Raw genomic sequence first — 23,417 nt, forward strand, 5'->3', positions numbered from 1 at the left:
TATTGCCCGATGCCACCCAAACCTTTGGGAGAGTGTTTTTGCATCAACTTATCTAATTATCTAGTGCCTATTAATTCAGTGACTGTACAGGCTGCCCCTCCTCTCTCTATCCTTTTATTTTCAGCCACAGACAGGCAGAAATTCCCGGTCCCAGCGATCATTTAAATATTTCTGAACATCTTGGTAAGAGAGCCTAAAAAAGAGTCAATGGCATTAAAGATCTTTATCCACAGTGCTGCTGTAACTCCATGCTGCATAGCCCTGGAACACTGCCTTGAAAAAGTCTGGCATGCAACTTTGTTTGAGGCTGTAAAATTTCAGTCAGTCAATAGAAATCTCCACTTCTCCCAGTGCCTCGGTTCTTTTAACACTTATCTCGGCCTGAAAGGGTTGAACAAGGACAGCATTTGGTCAATAAACAGAAGAAGGTTTTTTTCTCACCTTTTTAAAATATTGACCTTAAGACAGGAATGTTCTAATTGGATTTCTGTGAATGCTATGAGGCTTAGATAACACTTCATTCAATCTTGAAATGGGTCAGAGTAAAGATGAAAATTCTTGACTTATTGTTTTCAGAAAAATAACATAAAACCTTGGTCTTTTACTCATACAGTGAAATCAAGTACTGCTAAGTGCAAAAATGAATACCAATGTGCTGTATGAACAGAGTTTCGGATTTAAGATACACTTGTCCTTGTACTAATGTGGCAAGGAACACTCAACAAGAGCTATTTTAATTACTGCTAATGAAAGTTGATTGTTGCTCAAAATGCTGCTTTAGATCCTGTAAATATTTTTCCCTACACGTTGAACATGTCTACACCACCGGAGAGACATTTGTGCTTTTTAAAATATAATGCACTGAATGTGGTAAATCGTTTTGTGCTGTGAGGAATCGCAATTCAATAAAGTCTGCTGCAGTCACTCATATTCTCTTCACCTTTGCTGACCTTTCAGATCATTACTCACCAAGGAAAGAAACAGACAGAGGATTGTGGCTATTTTAGTGGATGTGGCCAAGAGCTCCAGGAACATGCCAACTTTCTCCCTGTATCATCTTAAAGTCTTTAATTGGCAGCTGTAAATCCCGAAAAGTAATCCAAAAGTCAATAACCAGAGATGATGGATACAAATTCCAAAACTGTTACTTTTTTTATTAGCACATAACATGTACATTATGTCTGCTAGCAGTTAACTAAACTCCTTGAGATGACAGTATGACGTTATTATCTTGTATGTTGGGTGAATGCTGTGTTTGGACTGGCTGGGAGATGTCAAATAAATCCTCATAGTTGGCCTTTTCCCTGCACAATTGTTACATCACCTTGCCAAATTAGCGCGCACCCAGGGTTTGAACTGTTCTTTAAGCAATGCAGTGAAAAGTAACTTGAATAAAGCGCAAGCAATGTGTGGGTGACTACTGTGGAAATAAAGACAACAAAGCATAAAACAAATGATCAGAATATTTTAAAAAACAAAACAAAAAAATACTGATTATATTATTATTATTATTATTCATGACATTTTTTCTAGATACTCAAAGCGCTTTACAAATTGGCCATTATTAATAAACACATTCTCACTGGTGGTGCTGAGCTACGTGTAGCCACAGCTGACGGAAGCGTGGCTGCCAATGTGCGCCAAACGGCCCCTCCGACCACCACTATCATTCATACATACATTGCATGTTTTTTCGAACTGTGGGAGGAAGCCGGAGAACCCGGAGAAAACCCACGCACACACGGGGAGAACATGCAAACTCCTTGCAGAAAGGCCCTTGTTCCAACTGGGGCTCGAAGTTGTTCCAACCAGGGTTTAAACCCAGGAACTCGGGCCTTCTTGCTGCAAAGGCGAGAGTGCTAACCACTACACCAACCGGTTTATATATCCTGAACACGCCTGTCTCTAGTCAATGATAACTTTAGAAGATTAGAAAGAGAAGCCAAAATGCCTACAAATATGGACTAGAATATTTTGAATATTGGCAACATTAATTTGAAAAGCATGTAGTAATCCAGAGAGGTAGGCCTATGTCATGTGTGCTCCTGGACAAAAATACAAGTCCATAACTGAAAAACATAAAGTAAGAAAACATGATTGCTATCACTGATGGATTATTCAAAAAAAAAAAAAAAAAGTCCATGTAATGTCCTCTGAAGTCATGAAAAGCAGACTGTACGTGAGTGTGTGTGAGAGAGAGTCCCTGAAGATAACAAGTCCCATCTCTCGTCCTGCTTCCAGAGTGGCCGTCTCTAAGCTGTGCTAATCGATTGGAGAGGAAAATGGGCTAGCTTTAATGTGTTGCATGTGAAGGATTTACTAGAGAGCAGAGCCACTGAATCAATGGAGTAGAAAATCCATCATTAAGACAGTGTCCCACCAACACACACACACACACACCTCACCCACCAACACCCATGGTTTCCTCGAAGGTCGTGATAGAAAACACACTCTAACATACACACTTGTCCACATAAACTGGAATGAGTTTTCATCCTACAAAGTAAAACACCTTTGTTAAACAACACTTTCCAAGTCCATAACAGTTAACACACATTGTGCTTGAGCTCACACACACACGTATACACACACTTGAAAAAAAGTTCTCCCAGCGGTAAACACACAGACACACAGTGTCTACAGCTGTACCCATTTGTCAGCCAGGCCACCTCACCTCACTCTCATCTTACCTCAACCATTTTGTCTGGAAATGTTTCAGAGACCAAATTTGTCTTTTCAAGATTTGAATTATTAAATGTGGTTTGGGAGCACTTTCATGCCCAAATTACAGCAGTCTGCGTAGTTGGAACCTCTTAAGTGGAAAAACCTCAGAAACAAATGCCTTTTCTGAAGACCAAACTGCACAGCACTTTAAGGTTGAATGTTTTCAGTTGATTTGGTTCGGTCTCACATACATCAAGAGCTTTACAGTAAAGGTCTATGTATCAACATAGTATAGGAATTACATCCACATTGGACATTCCTGTACGTCAAGACTTATTATATGTTCCGTGCAAATACAGAAAGTGATTGAACTTATATACTGTAGGCAGTGAAGCATACATTTGGCTGCTCAGGTCGAGGTTGTGGGCGGAAAAGCGGCATGCTGGATTGTTATGCACGGGACTGGAATAGTAGGTGAGTCACTATACCTCGGCAAAAAAAGAACAATAAGGGTTTTTATGTGTCAGTAAAAACAAAACTTGACATTGCAGAGATAGCAGATTAAGTAAAGCTTCACAAGAAACTGGCAGCAGATGAAAACAGCAGATTAGTTAAGAGAATGTATTCGCCCTGAAATTGATAAATTAAATTAACAACTAGTTGTCTATCTCCATAGATAGCTAGAGTGTCAGGCAAGGTCCAAGCATATCCAATTATTCACAAATATGTCTGTAGACAAGTCATGTATCATGAAGGAGACAAAGTGCTTTACTTCTGTCATGGGAGTGGTCCCGTGTCTCGTCCCCCTGGTAAAAACACTTACAGGATAAACACTCCCATTAATATTCCTCTGTGCACCTCTCCTCTCGACTCCACTCTCCTCTCCTCTCGTCTTCTTTTCCTCTCCCTGCCCTATTATCCTGCCTCTGCGGACATCCTGTCCTGTCCCGTCCACCTTGCCAACCTGCAAGATGGAGAGATGAGAGGACGATCCGAACTCAGAAGGGGGAACATGAATCATTACACTTCCTGTTGTTGCATGTTGTTGCTGTCCGGGGGAAGGAAGAGAGAGGACGCCCCCGGGTCTCCAATTGATTCCGGAGACTTAATTGGGTTTATTAGCCAAGATGTTGGGCCCCACGAGGAGGCTCCCAGAGGCCACCGAGCGCACCACCCCACCCCACCCTCCTCCTCCATCCATTCCCAATCTTCTGAAGGAGAAAGCCTGCGTAATTGTTTTCCCTCCATCTTCTGTGTCATTGTCAGATGGGTCCTACGGGATTATTAGCAACCCCAGGTCCCTCAATAATTCATCCAGAGCTATTTATACACAGATGGAGAGTCCTCTAAAGTCTCCCCAAGTGAGCTTATCTGACGCTTAGACAGACACCAAGAGAGAGAGAGCGAGAGAGAGAGAGAGAGAGAGAGAGAGAGAGAGAGAACGTAATGCAGAGAAGCAATGCTACAAAGGGATAAAGGAGAGACAGAAAATAGGAGAGACATACAAAGAGAGGATGTAGAAAGGAGAGAGAGGCAATCACAATAAGAAATGCAAAGACGAGCTACGTACGTCTGACAGTATAAGACAGTGAAAACGGCATGTTAGGTAGACACAATGACAACGTCTCTGGTGTGCATTGAGTTTCAAGGTGAAACTCTCATCTGCTTTGTCAAAGTGAACAAAAGCACCATCCCAGGAAAAGCAGATCCTCACACAACACACATTAATGGCTTTTAATGCACCTCCCACCCCACCCCCCCACCCCCCCGCCCACACCCACACATTTTTTTTTTCATTTAACACAATTAAGATGTTTGCAAAGCTAACATGGACCAGTGGTCGCCACAGGAAGGACAGATGAAAGACATTCATGGATTTCCATGTGCAGAGTAAACAGTAATCCGTCCTTCCTAATGTCAGACCAACAAAACAGCAACCAGTCATTTTTTTAAATCACCTGATAATTCACTATAACTACATTGACACATTAGCATATTAACATTAGCATGTTAAGTAGCTCCTAATCCTCAACAGATAGCGGTTGGGCTACACAAAGCTGCATGCATTCATGTTTTTAATAGCTTTGGAGATACCTGTGTCTTCTTGCCTGAGAGTGAAGGCGACATTTTGTTGTTTTCAGACTAATGAAGCCTGTGGTGCATTAAGTTGATTTTCAAAGTCCCCTTGTTGGCGCTCCAGCCACAGATAATTATATATATTCATCCCCCCTTGGCAGTCACTTTTATCCAACTCATTTTGAAAGCTTGGCTTCCTCATGGACAAATTGGGACATATAAAGGCAGAGTGGAGTGATAGTTTTTATATTTTGCATTGATGGCACATGAATCAGGGCAAATATAGCTATGGGAAAAGATTTGCTTAAACTCCCTGTCAGATGTCTGGCATTTGTCTGTCTGCAAATAGCAGCACCAAGTTTGCCATTAAATACATTCTTTCTGCCTGTTTAAAAGTTTTGCAGTATGAATCCATAATGGACAAAACGTAGGAGCTCAGCTCCAAGGAAAAAGCACATTTGTAGAATGCATATAAATACATTTATATACATGCTTGAGCCAGAGAGTTTTTGTTTACTGCTCAAAAAGTCTATGGCAGCTCAGTTAACGGAGTTTTTAAATAGAACATTGAGTTAAGTTATTAAAATTAATGACTTGTGCCACGTTGCTTCTTTGCTGCCTACTTTCAAAAAAGGAATATGCATGTGGATATTCAGTTTTAACTTAAATGTAAACTTTTTATTTAATGTAATATTTGTGAAATGAAGTTATGTTGGCTTTCAGTAGAGCACAAGCCAAATGAATTGCTGCTGCCCACTGTGTCCCCATGGTTGATGAATGATCCAAGGAGGAAATTTGTAGTTTTCTCATTCACTTTGTCCACACACACACGCACACATCTAAGCTTATCAAAAAGCCAATGCTCACGCACTCGTTCATGTGTGCACACAGACCCTTGTGTCTGTATCTATACACCCCATGAAATCAGTCCTCACCAAAGTGAAGGGGGGTGTATAGGTTTGGCCAGGATTCCCATCTCCTGTTCTGTGATTAAAAGAGCAAACTAATAGGCTCTGTCTCATTGGAACCTGCATGCGGCTGGGAGAGACCTCAGAAGCCATTAAATTGCAAATCTGTAATAATTTGCTGAAGGCTTTCTGTCCAGATCATTCCCTGGGCTGATTTGTGCAGCGAGGAAGCACTTTGAATGGCCCAGCTGAGGCCACCGGCACACCGGCAGAGTTAGTCTACCAAAGGGCACGTTCCAGTTTCACTAAGGGCCAAATTTACTTTGCAAGAATCCATGGTGCAGAGGTGTGGTGGGCCCTTTTCATTAAATGTGTACCTGCAGTCTGTGCAAAATTAGAGCCTGATTTATGAAGGCAGCCACTAATAATGCAATAAGCAACTTGAATGGTCCTCTGAGTGAAGTATAGCTAAAAAGACACAAAAAAAGGTGCTGGCAGTAGTCAATAGAATATGGGAAAAAAAAAAAAAAAAAACTTCTTGCAATAACACTATTTACACATTTATTTTATTATCAAATTTATAACATGCATTTTCAGAGCATAAAATAACACTGTGCAATGTATTAAATGGAAATAATCAAAATATTTTATCAAAGCTAATATGATCTCACCACAGCGAATTAGCAGTTTAGTCAATGTCACATTAAAGTTCAGTTTTATAACCACAATACATTCCCATTTTTTTCCCAAGTTGGAGGAAAAAAGCTCGCTGTGGTTATAGATTAGGTTCACCTGATTAAATGTAGCTCTTCCATAGGTTAACATTATGTCCATAAGGTGGTTAATTAAACTATGGACATTGTTAGCCACATTTTTCTGGCAAATTATCTGCAACGCTACAAAACTAATCATCACAGTGTAGTGATGGGATCAGCAGCTCATTTGAGTGTACTGAATCACTAGAATCCGTTCATTAAAATGATTCGTTCAAAAGATTTGTTCACCGAATCGTTCAGTGCTTAGCAGGAGCTGCTGAGCTCAACTGAACTAAGAAAGGAACGAATCAGTTCATGAAGCGATCCCAGTCAGTTCGTTCTTTGGAACGAATCATTCATGACCGTCACAACACTATCACTGTATAAATCCACCACAATTTTCATTGTTCACATTTCAATCAGCTTTTCATTGTATGGAAGTTCACAGCCAGAGTTTTGTTTTTCTACTCTTTCTGGTTAAAACTGCCAAATAAATCCAGCAGAGTTTTGATCATTATTAAGTCTGTCTTAAAACACAATTTCTGTTTTTGCTTCTCACAGCGTGTTGGTCAACTTTGTTGTTTTTAAATACATTGGATTTGATTCCATGTCATTTTCTTATCTGATTTTGATTGAGAAGAACTTGACATTTGAAAGTTTCTGTAGTCTGGATTTTCATGAATGTTACTGCAGTAGTTCCAAGTGTGTGGTGCATCACATGACAACACTGCTTGATTTTAACCAATTAAAAGTAGTATTGAATATGGGTATTGGGTTATAAATTCAGATTACCAGGTTTAGGTGACTTATATGGATGGATGGGTTATACATATCGATCATCCCAACAGCAAAACATAAACAAAACAGAGACCATACATGTAATACTGTATACAGTATTTATCTAATAACGCTAGTAAAACAAAAAAAGGGTAAACTGATGCTGCTTAAAATGGGCTTATGAAAACTGTATTAATTAATTAATAAATTTCAGTTAAAAACCAAGTCAAAAATCTAAGTCATAATTATTATTATTTAAATACTCATATGCCCTGTCTCTGATGCCCCTCGGGTCTTTTGGGAGGTTGTTCCATAATGTCCCATCTCATTGTGTGCTCTCACAAATATGACAGTTGTTTTTTTTTTTTTTTAGAGGGGGGTTGTTGACACTTCAACAACACAACATATTATGTGAAAGTGATGTTCAGTCACTACAAATGCAGGACATTGGTAGTTACGATTGTGAACCTTCAAATCTGACCTGTAATGAATCTGAAGATCTGAAGAGTTGAATTGGATTTGAGCAATGTGGCTGATAATCAGAACATAGACTATGTGACAATGATACCAACAGACATTTAGCATGAGTAACACAAACTAATGTGCGAGTCCATGAACTGAGTGTCAGTAGTCTTAGTAACCTGAAATGTATTGCATCAGCTGCTTCCTATGCAAGTATTGTATATGTATGTGTAGTATTACGAACACACTGCAGGAGTCAACATATGCAGAAATAAAAACCTGCACACAACTAATTGACAAATATCAAAACCTGTCCTGTTTACATGTCATCGGATCCTTTTAACAGGGAGGGCTCTTGCTTATTTACCCTCAGTATGACTTGGAGCTGCAGTGGTCTCATTTTGCTCCAATCCTAGGAAGGTCATTCTCCTTCTCGAGCCATGATGGCCACAGAGTAGTGCTTAAATCTGGCAAAACGCAGCCTATAAATTACAGCAGAGGACAGAGGGGTCAGAGCCTGGCATGGAACTGGGCCAGTAGCTATCAATCTGCTGAGGGCCAGCGAGGGCGACATCTGTCTCTGGGACTCCCTCACTCTTTCTACTTTTTTCGCTCAGTCTGTCGTTTTCCTTTCCTGCTTCTCAGGTTTAAAAAAAAATATTTTTCCCTTCCTCTTGCTCACTCTGCGCCTCCATTTTTCCGTCTGCACCTGTCTTGACAATCTCCGCGCTCTTTCTTTTATACTGCTCTGCCTCTTGATATTCTCTGTCTGTCTTTGTGTAACCCCCCCCCCCCCCCCCCCCCACACACACACACCGATCTCTCTTCCATGGATCTCCCTTGCCTCTTTTCACGCATTCTCTTACATCACCCATGTTTTCAACATCTCTCTAATTCTCCCTATCTCTCTCCCGCTCACTCTTTCTCTCTGAGCTCCTTGTCGTTTTACGCACTCTTGCACCATCTCCCTCTGCAGCGTTATGTTTTGGTCTATCTGCTCTCCAACAAGCAGGATACGATAAAGCCTTCTTCTACTTTCTCTCAGTGTGAGCACTGAATTATTTGAATGGTAATATCTGACAGCAAAATTCACTGACCTACACAGTTTGGGGGGAATCAAATTAGAACACTATGGACACAGCTGGTGTGCAGACACAAATGCAAAGTTTGAAATATGAATGTTAAGCAGATGTGATGCCTTATACAGCATTCAGAGCTGTGCATTACTTAAAAATAATTTGAAAGCATTACAAAGTGACATATTTATTTTACAACCCACAGAGCTGACTCCAGGAGTCAAAACTTGTCAAACCTCATCGACAAACCTCTGGTTATTGCTTCCGCCATTCACCAGAGCAACTTGGATTACATTAACCTGCTTGACATATTAATGCTCCTGAATCAAACTTGGCCATGCACAACTTTTTCTGTCCTCCTTTTAGATGTCAATAGTGCATTTTTAATTGCCCTGACATGAAATAGTCATGAAGGAAGAAAGGCAAATTGAACCAGAGACACTCAAACTGGGCACTCACTGCACTGAATAGGAGACTGTATGTATGCATATGAGGGAGGGCTCAATACTGTATGTCTCTGGCCCTGACAAGTCACACAGGCTCAGCAGTCTTTGGCGTGCCTTGGGACAAATAGTACACAGCTTGCTTTATAGTTTCCCAGCAGGCAGACCCAGATACGTCACTTTGCGTTACATGTAGCATCTTTGGTTGAAAATGAACATCAATTGAACTGTTTTTGAAACCTATATCTCAAAAGATGAACAATTTGTTTAGTATAACTGATATTGTTTGATGAAACTATTTGGTAAAAAAAAAATAAAAAAATAATGTTGACAATGATTTGCTTTTTTTTTAGTTTCCAGATAGATCACCGAAATCTAATACTTTCTTCCTCATGTCATGACCTACAACCCAAACAATTTCATCACAATCTGTTTCTTTTTTTTATTTGACAGAAACAGCCAAATGCAGGGGGAAACATAACCTCATTGGCAGAGGTAACAATGTTACAAATATAATTTAAAATTTGAATTTCCAGGAAAAAAAACAAAAACATCAATGCTTGCTTGATTTTATTATATTAATGGGTCACTGACCCAATTAACTAACACAGTTTGGTTCCTCTTGTTATATTGCTGCTGTGTCATGCTTCTCTTTCAGAAATAAGCTGCAGTCTGACTGCAAATGATGTGCATATACTTAGGGTTGGAGTCAAAAATATGAAATACAAAAAGTCTTACTATTAAATTATTAAAGGTTACCAAGATAAACTGCTGATATTTATATGCATATGGTACAGTGCAGCACAACTTACACGCATATCCAAAATGCATGCACATGTGGATGTAGACACACAACCAATATACAGATAAATTGTACACTATATGCCACATACACTGTACACACAGAGATATTGAGTGTGGATATTATAATTGTCACATTTAACATAATGCCTCCTGACTGTGCAAAAGCATGATAAAAGGAGTGAGCATCTCTAATCCAAGAAGGCAAAACACCACTTTCCAAGTTCACACACGCACGCTGCAGCAGAATGTTTCACTAATCAAACTAAATGTAACATAAAGCATTTCATAAGAGAGCCAGCAATGACATGTAGTTAAAAATACTTAATGTATATAGATATATATGCATATATATGTATATAGACTCCATCTTAAGAAAAAAAAACCGCCACAATAACATGCAAGACTTGCTAACATTTCAAATCTATTGCATTAACCATCTTGACGATCTCAGCCACCACTGTTTGAAGCATGGGGTGTGGAAGTGGTATTAAATCTGGATAAAGGATGGAAGAGGCCCAAAGCATCAACGTTTTAAATATTTACCACAATAGCACACTAACGCTTAGCTGACGCAAGAGTCTTGAAAACTGAACATATTTACCTCTCCAAGGAGCACCCTCGGAGAGAGAGTGGTACACCAAGACAATGAACACGCTAGAAAATTGGAATCCAGCAGAAGCTGTTTGGTCTAACTTTAAAATAAGCATTTGAAAGTGGACTTTCTGTGTGTCTCACTGTCTTGTGAGAAAATTGCTGACATCAACAGCCTCTCTGACCCGTAATGATAATCACAAATCATCAGTGTTGTGCTTCTCAACAGATCAGCACTGCAAGCCATGACATTGCCATGTGGAACCATTATACTTCAAGATATACTGTATGCTGACCAGACAGTTTTCCTGTAGCCTATTATGTGCGTGCACTCCTAAAACTACTCAGACAAAAAACTTTTCTGTGAAGCTAATGGTGCACGGCAAGCCCAAATGACTGTACACCTGTCGTTTTGAGTTAAATCAATAGAGATTTTGCATGTGCACAGTTGGTATGCGCACAATGTATGTGTGCACCAAACTCTTTCATCAGTCTGTAGGGAATGTGGTAAGATAAAGTCCAGCTATCAATTTACATTACCTTATTCTCTTGATCTATGTAAAGGGCAGTGGCTTTAATGAGAAAACCACTGAGGTCAGAGGAGCCAGAGGACTCCACCTAGCTGTCAGGCGTCACAACTCCACCTGCTGTTAGCATGCTAATCCTTACGAGAGTTCCCGCCAACACTCCCTTCTTTGACTTGGTGCGGTCATCTCTCACTGTGACTAACTGGCTTCCTGCTTGGCCATCAGCCGGCCCCTATCTGACAGTCCCGTCCAATAATAATGGACAACAGAATCAGTGCAGCCTTGACAACGGTCCTCCTGACAAATTAGGCTCACTGTACTTCCTGCACTGGCTCCGCCTTTCATTTCCCTCTTGTTGCTTGGCAGTTCTGGGCTCTGCCAGGACGAGGGTGGTGGGTGCTGTGTGGCGCTTTGTGGAGTGTACTTTAAGAAACGACCCCCTCTGTGACAAATGTTGCCGTTCTCTCTGACAAAACACTCAAAAATCGATTGCGATGTGTCTCTTCATAGGAACTGGACACAATGTGGGGCCTGAGTGTGCATGCTGAGCTGAGATGATTGGAAACACACACACACACACACACACGCACGCATGCACGCACACACACACACACACACACACACACACACGCACACTAAACCAAATGTGAGAGGAGGAGAGAGAAAGATCCGAAGGAGAGGATGATGCAACTGGAGTGAAATTCTTCGGCCGGAACGCATGCTGCATTAACACAGACCTGCAGGATGAAAAAAAGAAAAAAGAAATACAAAAACAACACACCCTTGCTTCTTTTTGTCCTTGTTTGAAACCAAATTTGGTTTTATCCTTGTCATTTTCTTGTTTTTTTTTTTTTGTTTGTTTTTTAATACATTACTTATCAAATGTCAAGCTGACATCTAATTACCTGGAATCAAACAGTGTTTTTCATGTTTTGTGGCATCGTGACTTCTTGGTCTATGGGACCTGATCTGAAACATCACCTGACATATTCAGTTATAAAAGCTGAAATATCACAAACCAAAGGAATTCAGCAGGAACCATAACTCCCTTTATGACCTGCAGAGATTATAGCCGCCATCTGTGGCACGAGCCATCTGCAGTAGGGGTAAATTTAAACAAGATTACTATTGGTCATTACACTGCGGTTTCAAACATATTAAACCTCATGTGATCATATATAGCCATTTTCTCAAGTATTGATGGGAAATTATGAATTGGTTTAACAGCTAGGTATCATCAGTCCTTTTCATAGAGTCGGCTGGTGGTGTCTACAGTACATAACCTTTGGGGATTTTTCTTATGTTGTTGTTGAGTTATTCTGCCTGTTTGGTCTGTTTGAGCAAAAACAATTTATTCTCATCTGAAAAAGGCTCCGTCAAGCAACACCATCGGGCCTGACGGAGGGAGCCTTTGTGTGTATACAGTGGCAGTGCAGGGGAAGGTGGAGGCAAGAAGTGTTTATCCCAACAAACTGGTGATCTAGAATAAAACAAACCAAAATAAGCCTACTTTGTTTACATCACTCGCTGAATAAAAATTAACTTTATAGCCCACATCACTAAATTAAGGGCCAATTCCAATCTCTAGCTTAACCCTCGGCGTACTTCAACACCCTCAATCTTAACCCTCAAGCTCAACCCTTAATTTTAACTGGCCCTCAAAACCAAGTGTTGAGGGTTATTTTGTCACTTAGAAATGGGACACCCCTTAAATGCAGATACGTCTTCAGACTGTAGGGGGCAGAATAACGCAAAAGCTGCGTCCAGTCTGTCAACTCCAAAAAAGAAGAAGAACACATTTACGTCACGATTACTTATTACGATCGGTTTGTCAGTCAAGTTATTAGGTTGTCAGTTAGTTATAAGATGATACTCATACAAATACCACAACCACGGACATATTCAGCTGACAGTTACCACACACCACGGCTTATTGAAAAGTAAAGGATAGTAAACGATCGCGTGTCCGCACCGGCCGGCTATTGATTAAAGATCGTAAAATTAAAATAAATGTTACGCGACAATGACGTCAATAATCCATAATATGGGCCTTAACTAAGATAATACAATGGTTTTCATCATTTTTATATCTCTATTAACAAAGAAAATACTTCATTTGTAGCATACTCGTTTCGCTGCTTTCTGCACCATCTTTGTTATGTAAAAACACGCAATGCATTCTGGGTAGCCCTTGCTCCCAAGGGTGGTCTTGGAAAATCTCAATATTGAGGGCGATACAGCCCTTAAATTTGCCCCTCAACTTAATTTTTCTGAGAATCGGGACAGCACTTGCACTAGAGGGAGCGCATATTTTTGAGATTGAGGGTTAAGATTGAGGGCTAAGCAAGGAATTGGAATTCACCCTAAGTCTCAACACCTGCTCTGACTTTGAACAACTCCTTGTCTTTGTAGCTCCTTCAAATGACACAGCCTATGATGAGAGCTGTTGCTAATTTATTCAATTTGGACAAGGACAAATATATTACTCTTATTAAATCACCACCAAATGAATCAATAGCAATAAAGCAAAGCTGGTGACACATGCATTTGCATTTGTGGGAGAAGAAAAACTGTTGACGAGGAACCACCTGAAGATGTGACAGCAGTAAATAGTAATGGATTATCTCTTCATTTATTAAATGGCTTCCCCATATCATCACTGCACAATTGCCCCAGTGGTTATTACGTGAAATCAGACTGATGAATAGTGCTAGAAATCATATCTGCACCTTCGCCTCTTCAATAGATCCCCACCTCCCATGCTTCATTGCCAGGGAGAAGAGAAAGGGCTGGCTCCTTTGTGCTATGCCTCTCAGCCCCGTTGTGCTTGGTATAGCAGTAGCAGCAGCCGGTGACCATTATAAATGGCCTCTATTAGCATGGCTTGGTCGCAGAGGGGAGCGAAATAAAATCATTGGAAGAGTGTAGGCTTGCGCTGGTGTCCCTTCGTCCGCTCGGAGCCTCTACAGAACCCTGTCCCTTGCTCCCCTCCTGCCTGCTCCCTCCATTCCAAGGGGACATATTCCTAAAGACTAGATTACTAGTGATACATGGAGTCATTATGGGGAGGGTTATGGCAATAGTATCACAGGCACCGCTGACAATGGCTATAATAGGCGTCTCTTACTTCAGAGGTAGCATTACCATAGGAAAGGTTGTTTCATTTGGCTTGTTGATGTAGAGCCGAACAGGAAGAGGCCCTTTTATTACCTGATGCAGAATAAAAAGCTTGGTATTATCTCGTGAAAGTCAAGCCTATTGCTTTGCAAAAAGTGCTACATCTCTTTGGGTAAAGTTAAACGAACACAACAGCATCCTGAGATAAGGCGTTACATTGTTAGTGGTGACAGCTACCAAGACTGTGCTGTTTGAAAAAGCACAGGTGGAACAAATGTGAAAAGGAAACGGCATCGACAATCTCTGGCTCAAGCTGAGGCTTTGTACGTCCACAGTCATTACAGAACATGATGTACTGTCACGGAGAAGGTGACATGTCAGTGTATGTACATGACATGTTTTTTCTTCATCACTGGTTAGGATGTTAAATGCCCTGAATTTTCCATGACAAAAACAAAAACAAAAAAAGACCGGGGCATAAATGAGACTGTTTTAAATATATATACACACACACACACACACACACACATATATATTTTTTTTTTCTTTTAGCACTCTGTGTTTACATTTGTCTCACACTCTCACTGTGATAAAGAGTCTACCTGTTCAATGCAATTCTGTGCAGCCTTCAATAAAACCAGTATGAAAGGCAATGTACACAGTCAGTCAGTTTCCCTGTTATTTGTGGGACATGTTGTCTTTTACAGCTAATTTGGGAATCTTCTATGGAAACCTTCAGGACGGCGTTAGGAGTCTGTGGAGGGAACGCTGCCTTCAAACATCTTGCAGTGAGCCAGCGAGCCGGTGAGGCGGGGAGTAGCTAGTGCCTCCAGCTAGTTAAAATATGAGCGCAGCGGGGGCTTGCTAATGAAAGCGGGGGCCCTGCCCGGGAAACAGGGCTGTATATCGTGGTGAGGAGACAGTTCTTAGAATCAGCTGGCAAGCCGTGCCTATATAGTTCTGGGCCTACTGGTGATTAACTGTCCAACAGGGAGTCGCTACTACAGCTGGGCTATTAATAAGAGATAACCCCCACCCACACCTCCTTCCCCACCCCCTCTTTGGTTTGCACCGTGCCTGCAGACACTCTCCACCCGCTGGATTGACTAGTGTATCATAATCATTTCCAGACACATGGTGCATGTCACACATTGTTTACATGGGGCAGAGGGGGATGCTTGAGGTGTAGGATTGCTGGGGGAGGGGGGTTGTGGGGGGTGCCCGGGTGCAAAAAGTGATAATTCATTCTTAATGTAGTACTTTGTTCCTGTGGGTGATGTCCTGCAGGTACAGCAGATCAATTAGTGACCTCACATTAGATGGTGATTTGCAGAAAATGACCCTTCCCTTGAGAGTGTAAAATAAAATATAAGGTTAAGGCACCAAGATTCATTTTGCACGATGATGTGCAAGGCTGCTCATTAATACTGACACATAAGAAAGAGACCATGTTACAGTCATGCCAAAGTTGATGATAATCCACTGGCGTCAATACAGTAATAAAGAGATCTGCAGCATGTCAGTCAGTGTTATAGTTATATAAATATAAATGGACCTGGGTTATAAATTGTACAGATGTGAATTTTTACAATAAATAATTTGTGGTCAATTTTTAATCTTCATTAAAACATAGTTGTGATTATAAATATATTCATTCACAGGCCACAAACGTGCACGCGCGCCCCCCCCCCCCCACACACACACATAATATTATAAATGCACACACCCACCCACGCACACACGCACACCCACACACACACACACACACACACACACACACACAGTGAGAGAGTTACGGGCAACAGAATGCACAGAGCTGCGGGCAATCAAACACAGCCTCCCCGCTGTATTGCAACGTGAAAACGTGGTGTTAATGGTCTGGATTTAGCACTGTAGTGCACGAAAACACGTTTACAGCAGGACTGGACTATAGACGAGTGATTACTCCTCCTCATATCAGCCTAGATTAATTCCTACCATCGTGACTCTCCGATTCGTTTTTCTCCCCCAATTTCAGCACCATGGACAGGTATAATTTCTATTTCAACTACGGTCTTTCAGTCAAGCTCCAACACTACAGAAACATACACCATTTACCACAGCCGTCCAGTCGTGCTCATCAAATCATGCGTCCTCACTCTCACCAATATGTGACAGCACTGACAAAACCACACTATAGATGTGTCACTCGGAGAAAAACCCACCTTTGTGCATGCCCGTGAATCGGTCTTTGAGCACGGTGAGCTCGTAGATCTTGCCGAACTCCTCGAAGAGGGGCCGGAGGTCCTTCTCGTCCAGGTTGCGCGGGATCTGACCAATGAAGAGTTTGATGGCATCGTGGTCCTTCATGGGGATGGTGGCCGGACAGCCCGCCGGACTGTGACTGTGGCTTAATCCGTTCACGAGCCCGTTCATGCTGGCGGAGACCACGCCGACACCGTGCACCGTGGCGTCCACCTGCCCGTTTGTTAAAGTTGCCATCTTCGCACCGGCGAGTTGGGATGGGTAAGAACAGCAGCAGATGATGGTGGTGATGGAGAATTGGTGTGTTGTTTAAAAAAAAAAGAAAAGAAAAATAAATAAATCAAGGAAGCTGGTGCAAGTCTTGGTCAAAATTTGGTTCCGAGACCAAGTCGTACCGGAGCTGATTCCGCTCTCGTCCTATCAAAGCCAATATTTACATTGATGTGAAAACACATGTAGCGTTTGGCGAGGACGCGTATCAAAAACGCGCATGCAGAGCCGTTGGTCCCAGTGGAGGCTTTGATTCCTTATATTTATGTCCTACCCAATAACTCGTTCATTGATTTCATAAAAGAGAGACAGAGAAAACGAGAGATGGAAAAGGGGAGGGAAAGAGAGAAGAGAGGGAGAGAGACCAAGAGCGTTCACTGTCTATTTACACCCACGTTCCCTCGTCCCAGCTTCTTGGCACCCTTTTATTTATTTTTTTTTGCATTGAGGAGTCGGTATGGGTGTCTTCTCGGTTTAAACGGACGGGGCCGGTTCATTCTCCTTCAGAAAAGTGGGGAGGTTTCAACGAAGGAGGACCGCTAAAAACTCGGCGTATGTCGAGGCAAGCGTGTTCTCTTTCCCCTATTTTCTTCTGCTAAGACCGAGTGGTACATTCCACCAAAGGGGAGAGGGTCTATAAATAGAGAAATATAGAGAATACGGTCCTTTGTGCTCTCACTCAGAGCAAATAGCTACACATGCATTAAGTCAAGAACCCAATACTCCTTGAATGGCACGCACACACACACACACACACACACATAATACACACATACACACACACCCTCCCACACACACACACACACACACACGATTGATTCTCATCAATTGCAATAAGCTGTAAAGCTGGTGATGACGATTTACACGCGACATGTTTCGATCGGTGTAAAATCCACTGCAGAGAGGGTGCGATTGAAAACGGTGGCTGTCGCCGTCAGGAGGTTTGTGCTGAAATCACAGATCGCTATTGTCGTTTCCTGAGCAGCGGCAGTGAATCGCTGCAGTCGCTCCTGGATGTGGACAGCTCCGTGGTGCTGAAATGCGGTGCCACAGCAGCGAAAACTATCTCTATTAAATCGAGATAGTTGTTTTTTGTTGTGTATTTTTTTTTTTTTTTTGTCACGGTGAGGGTGTATTATGAGCTTCATCTGCGAATTAAATTGCAAAGGCATGTCTCTGGATTAGATGGTTTGATATTCAGAAAGGGGAAGACTGTGAGCACCGCCGAGTGGCGTTAAGAGGGGCCACATGGAAGAGCGGGGGAAAAAGATTACACTAAAGTGACAATAGAGTGACAACCTTCGTAATTGCGATGTCGGTGGTACCTAAGCTTTCTCCAGGTACTAAAGAATTAGGAAAATCCTCCAGAGCTCTATAAATTAATCTCCTACTGCAGTGAAAAAACAAACAAACAACTATTTTCATTTGAAAGGAAAAACATACTCATTATTTCTCTCATTAGGTTAATGTGATCTTACCTGTAGGCATCAACCAAAACATTTTCTCTTTTGGCAGAGATAGACTTTAAAAAAACTATACCAAGGTATAGAGGTAGAGGGTAAATTAATTGTATGAAACTATCAAATGTGTGTGTGTGTGTGTGTGTGGGTATATGCTTATATGAACAAACACATAAACCCAGGAAGCCTATCTTGAGAACGTTAGGAGATATTGGGTGGTCATTAACAACTTTAAAGGTATTTTTTTGAGGCTTAGATCTGTGTTTGGGTTTAGGGTTTAGTTTTGTTCAGGGTTAGGTGTTAGGTATCTAGCTGTCATGGTTAAGGTAAGGGTAAGTGGCTAGCGAATTCATTATGTCTACGAGTGTCCTCACTAAGAATGTTTTGTATGCACTTTGTATCTGCTACCTAATCAGGACATTCATAATCACAGATCTTGTCAGGACCAGTAGTCCTCATAGCGGTCAAAACCTGGTCCTAACGAGGCAGGACCTAATTTCTAAGAAACTAATTTATGTAAGTCTGAATAGTTCATCTGCGATTAGGTTATGGTTCGACATCAACTGGTTATGGTATAGGGATAATGTTTTGTTCAGACTGTCCATATGAATGGAAGTCAATGTAGTTTTGTAAGAAGAATCGTTGTGCAAACCTGTGTGTGAGAGTGTATTCCAAATGATTCCCAAAAACTGCATCCCATATCAAGATACAATTCTTAATATGCAATCAACATTACATCTTTACATCCCATTCAAGAGCACCGTGATCTCATTAATATGTGAAGAACAAGGTGAAGGTGGACTAAGTGTAGGGTTAAATATAGGTAACTCACTCATGTCGGAAAGTTATTTTTTATTATTTTGAAATGAAATTTTGGCTTTCTTTGGCATGCCGCTGTGCTCTGCTCTCCAAGCTTTCCCCTGGGGCCACACTCCATTCACCACAGCAGCCTCGCCTGCACTCACGCCTGACTTACCTCCGGCAATATTTTTTTTAATACAGGGGTGAGATGGAAGGGCACAAATCATTGTAATTATGTTCAGTGAGTACTGCTGTGATGATTGTGTAAGGTATGGCACCGCGATGGTTCCCACATGGTCTGTCTTGTCACACAATCTGCCGGTTAGCCACAATGAAATGTTTTCAGTGTAGCCTGACTGTGTGTAATGGAGTGTAATGACTGACACAATAATAATAATAATAATAATAATAATTATAACATGCATTTAACAAGCAAGAAGTGTAAAAGTGTGTCTCTTTGCTCCCTCAATGGTACTAAAGTCAGTCTATTTGGGTTCTCACATGTGACTGCCTCATAGTTGCAAATCATTTGTGCCCCCCACTTCACAGAGGATCTGTGAGGTAAAGTCACCTAGTTCTGCCAAATAACATTTTCATTCATCCATTCATTAATTGTCTATCATTTTATTCTCCACATGACGTGTGAACAGGGTACACCCTGGACAGTTCACCACACAGAGACTATCAACCATTCACTCTCACGTTCATACCCAAGGTCAATTTAAAGTGCCTGATTAACCTCTACATTTTTCTACATTTTTTTATGGGGTCTTTCACACCAAATGTGCCACTACTCTGCCGTGTTACCCATATTTTACGGAGTGCCGAATGTAAAAATTCAGTCACACTTTTCTAGCTGATATATTTTGAATTTTTACCTCACTTTTCTCACATTTAGCTTATGTTACCGGCCTCTGACCTAGGGGAATCTGGGCAGGTACAAGGCCACAGGCTGGATCGCACTTTGGGTTAGAAAGAAGTGGAGATATCAAAGTTATGTCTTTCTCAAGCACTGGAAGTTTATTTCTTCTGAAGGTAATTCAATAACAGTGGCACAAAAAGGCCCATCACACACTAGGACACTGGACAATTAACAACACATATAAAAAACAAACCAATATGTAAGGCATTGGCATATATCACATACAATACAAAACTCATTAATAAAATATTTTGAAATAGATACTGATCTTACTGTATGATACATCAAATATACATAAACAAATAACACTATAGATATGTAGACAGGCTACATGGCTATCTTGCTATCTGTTAGATTATTTCTTTAACGTGAACTATACAACGGATCAGAGGCTACATTGGATTACTTATATATATATTGATATACAAACAAACTTTTCCTAGATCAAATACCAGGAATACGCTACACAATTTAAACTGTGCATGTGACTGTTAATCAATCACCAACACAACACATCGGTCTGCCCTCTCTTCACAGAACATGACGACATACATCACATAGGCAACCGTATTGGATATACCGACACACATATCAACAGATTGGAAAGGTTAAAAAACATACCTGTGGGTTAGAAAGAAGTGGAGATGACAAAGTTATGTCTTTCTCAAGCACTGGACGTTTATTTCTGAGTGCCCCACTATGGTGATGCAGTATAACAGCGCCATTTAGTTGCCATGGGGTGGAATACATGTAACGCTTAATTGAAATAAAAAATATGGTCGTTTTCTCTACCCATTACACTCTCCCCCACTTTAAACGATGTCTCCTGAAATCCAGAACTGAACTGGACTACTGGCTGCAGAGATACTTACAGACAGGACGTCAGGTAAACACGGTCTTCAGAAGTCATCAGTCTGAACAGGAAGTAAGCCTGTATGTGAGTCACAGGTAAGTAGTATGAAGGTAAGGTTGTATGTCAATGTCTTTCATGTCCTGGTCAATGTCAGTTCTACTGTACCTCCATACAGCTGGGGGAGGATAGTAGCACATCTCATGAAACACTGGGTAGGCAGGCAAGGACGAAGGGGTACAGCACATGGCCTTTGTTCCCATTCTCCAAGGCCAGTAGGAAGGTTCTCCTGACTGGTCATACATGAAGAGGCTTCTGGGTTTGACTGGTCGGGTGGATCTCCTCAGTTACTGATCTACCTCTCTTACTGGTTGAGGAACAGGCACAACATCTAGCTCAGGATCCTGTGGGCTTCCTGCTAGCCTCCTTTACTGCGATCAAGGTGAAGGTAATCAGAGAGCAGCTCAAAAGGTGCACTAGTTGTGATTGAGCCCATTGGTGCTTTCTCATGTACGGCAGGTCGCTTCTGCTTGATGCATGAGCACTGGCGGATGACATGGTCCTCGGTTTTGCGCTGCGTAAAAGGCCAGTAGAACCGTTGCCTTGCAAGGTGGATGACTTTATCAGCGCCAATGTGTCCCATGTCATCATGCAGGTATTTGAGCACAGTCGACTTAAGTGCCTTGGGAAGGACCATTTGTTGATTTTCTCCTGCATGCCTGTACAAAATTCCATTATCCAGTTTGAGCCTGTTCCACTGACCTATCAGCCGTCGTGTTCCTGGTTGTATTGGATTCTGGGCTTTGTCTCTCGGATTCCATCCGCTCCCTTTCAACTGGATCACCTCGGAAATGGACTCATCTCCTCTCTGGGCGGCTCTGATGTCTTCTGGAGTGAACATGGGCGTACTCACCGGAGGAGGGTAAACATCACCAGCGGAGATCTGTAGGGCGGTAGCCCAGGACACATCCTCATCTCTCTGAGCTTTATTTCCCCGCCAGATGGCAGATACAACCTCGGGTGGCATTGTCTCAGTGTACTCCTTTAGGTGGTCTTGGAGCCTTGGAAACCTGGACAGGGTATCCGCGTCAACATTCACCTTGCCTGGCCTGTACTTGATGTTGAAGTGGAAGTCGGCTAATTCACCAACCCAGCGATGTCCAACAGCATTCAACTTGGCTGTGCTCAGGACGTAGGTGAGGGGATTGTTATCTGTATACACAGTTAATGTTGTTGCATAATACAGATAATCACGGAATTTATCGCATATGGCCCACTTCAGAGCGAGAAACTCAAGCTTACTGGAATGGAGGTGGTAATTCTTCTCAGCAGGCGTGAGTGACCTGGACCCATACGCAATAACCCGGAGTTTGCTGTTCTGTTCCTGGTAGAGCACAGCCCCCAAACCTTCATTGGATGCATCAGTGTGCAGGATGAATGGCAAATCGAAGTTGGGGTAGGCCAAGATGGGGGTATGATCAGCATGTCCACAAGGTGGGACACAACAGCACTGTGTTCGGGGGTCCACTGAACTGGTGTCCTGGATGCTAATTGACTGCCGCTCTTGCCTTTTTAGGTAGACTTGGTTGTGACAGGACTCTTGTTGGACGGAGCAGGATGTTCTTGAAGCTTAAACAGTAGCCGGGCTATTCTGGAAAAGTCCTGGATGAATGAGCAATAGTAGCCTAAGAAACCAAGTAGAGCTCGGACCTCTCCGACATTCTTTGGCTCTCTCTCCTTCATCTGCAACACAGCTTCCAGGTCTTTGGGATCTACCTGAACACCGTCACTCGTGACCAGGCGTCCAACATATCTCACTTGGCGTTTGAACAGCTCACACTTTTTCAGGTGCATTTCCACACCATGCTCTCTTAAGCAACACAGAACTTGACTTAAGTCCTCAACATGGCCCTGGAAAGTATTGGAAAAACAGAGCACATCATCCAGGTAAGGCAAACAGCATTCATATTTTAAACCTGCCAGCACGCCCTCCATGCAGCGTTGGAAGGCTGCTGGAGCGTTGGTGAGGCCAAATGGGAGGCGTACCCACTCGTAAAACCCCCAGGGAGTGCTAAAAGCTGTCAGGTGCTGGCAGCTCTCTTCAACAAAGCCTTGGTGATAAGCACTGCCCTGGTCAAGTATGGAAAACCAAGAGTAGCCTCCTAAATTGTTAAGCAGGTCTTGAATGCGTGGAAGTGGGTGGCGGTCAGGGATGGTTTTGCTGTTCAGGCCCCGGAAGTCAACACAGAGACGCAGGCTCATTTCCTTTTTTCTCACACAGACCACAGGAGAAGAGTATGCTGAGGTGGATTTTCTGATCCAACCACGGTCAAGCAAGTTCTGAACGTAGTCTTTTACCTCTTGATACAAGGGGTTTGGGATGGAATTGTAAGACTTTTGGACTGGTGTTTCATCGGTAAGGTTGATTCTAAGCTGGAGGTCAGGAATACAACCAATGTCAGCATCGTCTTTGGCAAACACATCAGACTGCTCAAGCAAAATTTCTCTAACTAATCTCTGTTCATCCTCAGCTAGATGTGATACGTCAACAGGAGGGTGCCACTTGTTTTCGGCTTTAGACCTAGTCTGTCTGTCTTGCTTTTTGTTCAGGTAAGTTTATGGATCTGTACTTAACTGAGCTGAAAGGGTTTGGACATCATGCGGCATTTG

The 23,417-nt window shown here is 42.1% G+C and overlaps 1 protein-coding gene across 2 annotated transcripts in view; it reads right to left on the reverse strand.

The window, feature by feature from the left end:
• Positions 1-16,681, reverse strand: part of celf4 (CUGBP, Elav-like family member 4) — a gene marked incomplete at both ends in the record, with an annotated part of 118,033 nt that extends 101,352 nt beyond the window's left edge. Inside the window, one exon of one of the 2 annotated variants that reach the window (XM_083888372.1) lies at positions 16,405-16,681. In XM_083888372.1, the coding sequence (XP_083744498.1) occupies positions 16,405-16,681 (277 nt within the window). The remainder of the gene's footprint in view (positions 1-16,404) is intronic. The other variant, XM_083888371.1, reaches the window with a different exon arrangement.
• Between the last annotated feature and the right edge of the window lie 6,736 nt (positions 16,682-23,417).

Source organism: Microchirus variegatus (genome assembly GCF_963457635.1).
Source record: "Microchirus variegatus genome assembly, chromosome: 4".
Classification (NCBI taxonomy): Eukaryota; Metazoa; Chordata; class Actinopteri; order Pleuronectiformes; family Soleidae; genus Microchirus; species Microchirus variegatus.